The 7,269-nt window shown below is 39.8% G+C and overlaps 3 protein-coding genes across 3 annotated transcripts in view; 1 reads left to right on the top strand and 2 right to left on the bottom strand.

Annotated features, from left to right (window-relative positions):
- Positions 1-554: 554 nt before the first annotated feature.
- SARC_03653 (hypothetical protein) lies at positions 555-2,215 on the top strand (the record flags this gene model as incomplete). The annotated part of the gene is made up of 2 exons (XM_014302559.1): positions 555-681; positions 2,067-2,215. Coding segments are annotated over 2 exons (276 nt in total), but the record flags the coding sequence as incomplete, so codon positions are not given.
- Positions 2,216-2,703: 488 nt separating this feature from the next.
- SARC_03652 (hypothetical protein) lies at positions 2,704-3,361 on the bottom strand (the record flags this gene model as incomplete). Its single annotated transcript, XM_014302558.1, has 1 exon — positions 2,704-3,361. The coding sequence occupies exon 1, from the start codon at positions 3,340-3,342 to the stop codon at positions 2,704-2,706; it is 639 nt and encodes a 212-aa protein (XP_014158033.1). The 5' UTR covers positions 3,343-3,361.
- A 2,334-nt stretch (positions 3,362-5,695) lies between these two features.
- The window catches only part of SARC_03651 (hypothetical protein), a 3,530-nt gene continuing 1,956 nt past the window's right edge, over positions 5,696-7,269 (bottom strand). The window contains exon 2 of the mRNA XM_014302557.1: positions 5,696-6,937. Within this exon, the coding sequence (XP_014158032.1) occupies positions 6,195-6,937 (743 nt within the window). The 3' untranslated portion in view covers positions 5,696-6,194. The remainder of the gene's footprint in view (positions 6,938-7,269) is intronic.

The raw sequence follows: 7,269 nt of genomic DNA, 5'->3' as shown, positions 1-7,269 counted from the left end.
TATATATGGTTTTGTTTTCGCTGCTGATCTGAATTGCTTTTTTCGACGTAGTTTGATCTTGTTTTTTAGTATTAACGGACAGATTCATGCATGCGTATAGACATATGTACTGACACACGAAATTGATTGCAAATGTTAACGAGCAATTTTTATGTAGCGGAAGTGTGTTAACAAGTTCAAACTATAAGTTGTTAATAGCGAAAGGATGCGAACAAGTATCTCTTGGTCTAGATTAGTATGGATTTGTTCAAATTAGACATTTGTCAGTGAAAGTATTTTATTACTGCCTCATTTCAAGACATGTCCATGTGTATGAACATCTTCCTTATTCGTACACGCATACAATTAAGCTTCACTTAGTATCCCTGCGCATTTGATCTGATTGGCATGGGCGAGGTAAATTTTCAATCGTTGTGTCCTTCCGCACGTGTCTATACCTACCGTTGCATATGAGACTTAAGGCGTTCTCCGTAAAACATCGTTACTCTCTTGTAGCATTATCCCTTTCAACTCTCCCTCATGTCTTACGTTTTTATTCATTCATTTTATTGCAGCAAGAAACAAATACCGCACAACACGATGTGGACGATGAGCTTCGGAACTTACCTACGCCGCCAACAAATACAACCGCAGCGCCAAACAATGCTAGTGAGGACGACGACGATGATGGTGATTTTGCAGGTGTGTTTCTGTGTGACTAGTGATAGACGCCGTGTGTATGTTCGATGTTGACATCCTATACTGTACTTACTACACGTGTACTACACATGTAATTTGTATATATGTATACAATACTTTGAGTTTGCCGTCCATAAATAATATGTCGATATAATGCTAGCTTCATATAGCACAAATCTGCCCGCATATTAGCATACTTGAGTATTAAATTCACTATCACGTACACAGACACATACAATAACACGTGCAGACATCAATTTATTATTATCCAACAAACTTGTTTGCATCAGCTCGTGCATGTTCACATGCACTCAGAGTAACATAATGGGACCTTTTCAAGGTGTGTGATATCCATGTATTTAAGACACAATTGGACGTCAATATAAATCATAAGTTTGAACTTATATTCTTACATACCGCTAAATGGTAAACGAGTCTGGATTGTCCATCGTTGTGCCATACGGACTGTGTGGTCGTAATTTAGTATATCTTGGACAAAATCCATGCACATGTACGTATGCACATAACATATGTATAGATTTGTGTGACTACTGTCATATCTGCAACACTATATTTTTATTTTTATATCAAATTATATTATCATAATGAGTCACTGTATGTTTTCAGCACTTAGCGGCGCACTTATTTTCGAGTGGCACCATTCATTTACACATACGGACATGAGATTTAGTCTCTGATAAGTGCGTGGATGATTTGCGATTTGCATCATTTCTGCCTCAAGGATGAGCCTATATGTATATTAATTGAGAAATTTATGCTTCCCCCCCGTTGTAGTTCATAATTATTGAACGTACTACACTGTATACCTACATAGATCCAAATCGGTGCGATTCTATACTGAGAGTTATTAAGACTATATAGTACGCTCTGAAACGCGCGATTAATACGTTTTATGGGTTTTAGAGATAGTGGACGATGTGGGGCCACGAAACGCGCGAGTGATGTGGTTGTGGGTCTTAGATAATAGGTGATGTGGAGCCACGTGTGCACTGTTTACTCGCATGTTCCTTGTATTATATTTTATAAAGTGCCTTTTATACAACAGAAAGCAATACGGTGTTTTTTTTCAAAATCAATATAACACACGCATACAACTGTTGCCACGCGCACATTTATGTCTTCATTTCAACACATAGTCAGCGAAGAAATTGAGCTCCACCACATACATCACTCATTTATTGTGCTTACAACAGCCTAAACAAGTACACATACTCGGTACGTATCGTCCAGTATGTGCCTCTCAGAGCTCAATAGATGGTCCATCTCTGCAATGATCAAAGTTCATATATGACGCGTTTGACACAGTTCAATAAACAATTCAACAATGTCACTAACTAGAGGTCCAAACATCAAATCTCGTCACGCAGAGCTCAATAAAAGGTTCAACTCATCGTCGCACGTGCCCCCGTCAGACGACACTCTGCCACCCCCACCTCCTCCGCCGATGGATAGCGATGATGATAGCGATAGTGACTTTGGCGAACTTGCAGATAGATTCAAAAAACTGCAGAGCTGATGAAACTGTGGACTCGATCGTGATTAGAATAACGGATGTGTTTTTTCTACGTGAATAAATCGTGAAGTTCCGAGTCTTTATTTTTTTGATGATTGTGAAAATGATATCGCCGAGTGCACAGATTGCTAAAGCTTTACAACACATACTGACCTAGAAACGGCTATATATATGTTATTCATAGTATCGAAGTAGCGCATAGATTCAAAAGACATTGATACATCGTTAAAGGTATATTGGTTGTGGAGCTATGATGATTGCCATTGTAATCTCAATCTCAAATTTTACAGCTATCGAAATCTCCTGATCTGGATGACACTCTGGCAGTGACGTATTTTGACGATGAACAACAACTGATGGGTATTGTATGGTTTAATACATAAGCATCATAGTACTTATATATCTCTATTTGTTGTACTGTGACGAATTGAATTTGTTTCTCATCTGCACTCTGGCCGTCAGTGCACGTGCAAAGAGCTAAGACTCCAATCTCATTCGCCGTCCTTACTCCCGTCTCCTAGTATCAGGAATGCGGCATAACACCATCCCGAACTTTCATCCACACTGGTGCACCGTTTTCCTAAACGATCGATACCATCTTCCTCATACCAAACTTGTAACTGATCTGCAGTATCCTGGCATTCGTCGAAGCTATCATAAGCAATGCACTTCCCGTTATAGTCGTAGCAGTAAGTACCATCGTTGTCGTAAGAATGAGCGATGACCCATTGTTCATGGAACTGTGAGTTTCGGTTGTAACTGTAAATACAGTTAGCCCACCTGGATTCAAGTGCCCTGTAGCACCACGAATGCGATAGGCCTGACGCGTTTTCGCTACATTCGTGAAATTGATTCGTATCGAACTTCACTCCGTTTGTGTAGTCATAGCAGTCCTCAACATAGTTCCATGTAAGACAGAGGACGCTGTTTTCCTCTTCGGTCAAACAAGAATGGTACTCATCCCCAGATCTTCCTCTGCCGGTTGCGATCCATTTGCCCGTGTAATAGGAGCTGTCTTCCATGACGTATTGACATGCTGCAGTTCTTAACGGGTAATTAGTTTCATCGAGGTAGACAAGACCGTGGCATGCTGAGAGGGCCACCAATGCAAGTGTAACCTGAAACTTCATAGTTTATGCTGTCAAGTAAGCTTTCTTTGAAAACTTTCTTTGGAAAGTGTATGAATTGTAGACAATTGGTCCATTTTTATACACCATCTTCCCGGGATTCTATCAAGACCTGGGCCCTGGGGAGAGAACTCGCAACGCTAACTCATGGCCCTCTGGATGGACCTCATCGAAAATTATCAGGTCACCACTCCAGAGTCCAGGACATGGAGTGTACTCAGTGTGGTCTGAGTGTAGTGATTGCCTGATTATTAGTCGAACTCTCACGTAAGTCGACTACTACAAGAGACACAAGACAACTATGAACTATATCCACAATTGACTTTTTTTATTGTGAAAAATTATTGCATAGATGAATGGACTCGAGATTTCGAGAACTTGGTAGAACTATCACACGGAGGTACATAGTAAATATGTTGTCCTAAAAAAAAGTAGTAAAACTATACAAGGTATGTACTCTCTCTCTCGCTACTCTCTAGAGTATTTAATATGCCCATCAGGTGACCAGCAGGGTGAGCCCGGGCGCCGGTGAGGGTATGTACAATACTAAATACTATGTAGTACTAGTATGTACTATGTAGTATGTAGTGTAACCTGAGGGCTGAGGACCTGAGGCTGATGCTTATTTAGAATTTTAGCTGTAGATTGTGTGTATGTATTTTTTAAATTAAAAATATATATAAATAGATTGTTCAGCGCCAGTGATTTAGTTGGGTTACCCTTCTCATCTACTAAGTCCCACTCATCATTTCGTGGCATGAACCATGATATCGCCTTCTTATCGAAGAGAATACCGTTAGCCCTTTTCAAAGTAGGTCTATCGTCTGGTCCATGAACCTGGACACCATATGTAAGTTCATTGAAATATCGACAGAGATCGTCTGGCTGAATAGCCAAAAGTATTTCTCTCAAGTTGTCATTATTTGCTTTCAAATCAGTATGTTGATCAAAGTTGTAGTTAGGTCTAAACCAATTTAGGAATTTACGAGTAATTGTGTTGTACGCTACCAGATTCTCTGGATTAGGCATGGTTATAGTATGCTTTATATAGTAGTTTTGTGGGTTTTTGTGCGTATATTGTATTCAAAATTGAAAATGTACGACCCTGTAGATAGTGCAAATTCCGCGGGCGGGACGACCAATAATATTATGGGTCGATTTTACGATATCCAATTGATTCACGTTCTCAGTGCGGAAGGCACAAGGGTCAAACAAAGTCGTAAAAAACGTGTAAAAAGTACGATCCCGTGTTTGACCAATTTTCACGAAACTAGTCCATATAACTGCTATATTATGGAGAATACTGTAGTTTTGGGATGGCAAAAGTTGCAATAGAGTCATCAGTGGATGCTGAGGACCAATGGGAAGTATTTGTAATGATCTAGGACCAATAGGCTGCACGGGCGGTATGATATTTTGTTAAAGAGTCTGACCTTAGTCGTACGACCGAAACAATACATAAAAGTGTCCCTAATTTTGGAAATTGTCTGGAACGCTTTTTCCCCATTTGGAGTTTATTTTTCAAAGTAATTATTCGGTGTATCATAGATTAAAAAAAGAAATGCATTTTTATCTTTATTTTTAAAACAAAATAATTAGAAACTATTTGTAGTCTTAGGGCAATGGCCAGATTTTCAATTTTGGGGGGAAGATTCAAGATTGATAACAAATCGTCCGTGCTCTCTTCTTGGGTGTATGACTGTATTGAGTGTATGGGGTGCTGTCACTGCTGTGGGTCTGTTGGGAGATATATTTTTAGCCTGCTGTGAATATGAGCAAATAGATTCATTTACCCTTACGATTTTTTAAAAAGCTCTCAGAAATTCAGTCCCCGCGGGCCGCGGCTTCCCAGCTTTATCTGAAATTCGGAATTTCAGAATTCAGACTACAAGATCGTCCACTGATATTCCCCCACTCTGCGACTTTTAGACTTTTTGCGTTGTGAGCTTCTAGATTTCTAAACTCCCATTGGACAATGCAGACTATGTAATTTATTTTTCATATAATTTTCATTGATCTATTGGATGAAGATTGAAGAGCCGATCTTGCTTCCAAAAATGGCCAAATTGACGATAGATAAATTTGTTTGTATGTATGTGATATATTTACTGATACACACAGAAAAGCTATTTGGTTTTGTTTTTTTATAAAAAAGACACAATATATAAGTAACAAGTGCAATAAAAGCATATAGGCTATTTAGCATATGTTGATATGTAGCCAGCTGTCACCCGCATAGCTTTCTGACAGCGCTTTTTATTCAAGAAGGGTATACATATTGAAAAATATACTCTGGCAAGCAGCAATTTATGACCGGAGCGACCAAATAAATGTATAGGTTTGGATTTGCGTAAATATGCGTCTCTACTCATAAGTCGAAAAGAACAGTCGTTTTAAAAAAAATCTAAATAGCCGTCTCGTTTGCACCCCAGATTTGTGAATAGCCGTTCGTATGCGACCCATAGTCAGTGGAAGAGCTTTAAAACATCAGCCTACTATCAAATCGAGTGAGGATTACAAATCTATGTTGCATTTGTGAAATCTGTCTTTTTTTTAAAATAGGAAAATGAAAAGTACAATGGTCTGCACAGTGAGAAGTTGAGAACACGTTATCGCGCAACAAATAGTGGATATATACATAAAAATAGTATAGAGTAAAAGTTATGGAGATAACGTCTGGTTGCGTGAGAATCACAAGATCATGCAAGACATTCACTCACACATTACGCTGCCTGTACGTATTGAAAAGACAAGTACTCAGTCATGCTATATAATTTATTGCATAAGGAGAGAATTGATACCGGGAAGCGAGCGAGGGCTCAGGCCGAGGTTGTGATGTGTTACGGAAAAATGAATCACGCCAAGCCTAGCAGCTCGTCTGTTTTGCTCACGATGATTTCTCGCTCCGCTGGCGTGTGCAACACCTTAGTCTTGCACGGCTTGCCATTCTGATCGATTGTATTATACTTTCCGGGCGATAGATCCAGCCAGCTACTGGTTATTATTTCCCCACACTTCTCCAGACTCTTACCGAACACCTGGAGTACACGCACGGGTCCTTTAACATACCAGGGCATCTCGGTACCCCAATTGGTGCTGACAAATCCTGGTGACGCATGACACACCACCAAATTTGGGAAATCGTCCGCCAATTTTTCAAACCCGGCATCGGTATAGAACCCTGCTGCATCGGCAGCATTTGTAACACTGTAGTTCTTCTCCAGTGTAAAGTCTTCATTAAATTTTGGATACCGGGAATGCACTCCGGCCGACAAAACGGTGATGATACGCCCATTTTCAGGCATTTTAGGGGCTAATTTTCGGGCGATGTATAACCGGGAGAAGTAGTGCAGCTGCAATTTCTGGTCAATGCCGTCGACTGTTGGGGTATATCCCTGAGTAGTGGCCATGCCGTGTGTCATTACCAACAGATCAGGTGCAGGCAGATCGTCCAGTGTTTTTAAATCGAATCCATTGACAGCAATAAACTCGTGTGTGCCGTCCTTTCCGGCAGCTTTTAGCAACGGCAGTACATCTTTAGGTGTTCGACCTGCGATAGTGACATTACATCCACGAGATGCTAACGCTAGTGCGATACCTGCAAATTGATGGATGGGCAACCAAGTGGAATGAGGTGCAGCAAAATGTGTATTCATAGATATCAACGGAAATATCTAGAACTGAACTGAATTTTTATTCAAATTCACCTTAGCAGACATTCATTCACACTAACACGATCTCACACATGAATACTAATAAGTGCAATATATATGAACATGCATTCAAGAATTCAGAGTCCACATTTTGCGGTCATAACTGATAATTGAGATAAACGAAATGAGTTTTCAAGAGTGCGACAACTTCATTCTCTTACAAAAAAATAGAACACACACATATATATATAAACGTGTATACATATACAAATACATG

This window comes from Sphaeroforma arctica, assembly GCF_001186125.1.
Source record: "Sphaeroforma arctica JP610 unplaced genomic scaffold supercont1.190, whole genome shotgun sequence".
In the NCBI taxonomy this organism is placed as follows: Eukaryota; class Ichthyosporea; order Ichthyophonida; genus Sphaeroforma; species Sphaeroforma arctica.
This window is presented reverse-complemented; position numbering and strand designations above follow the sequence as displayed.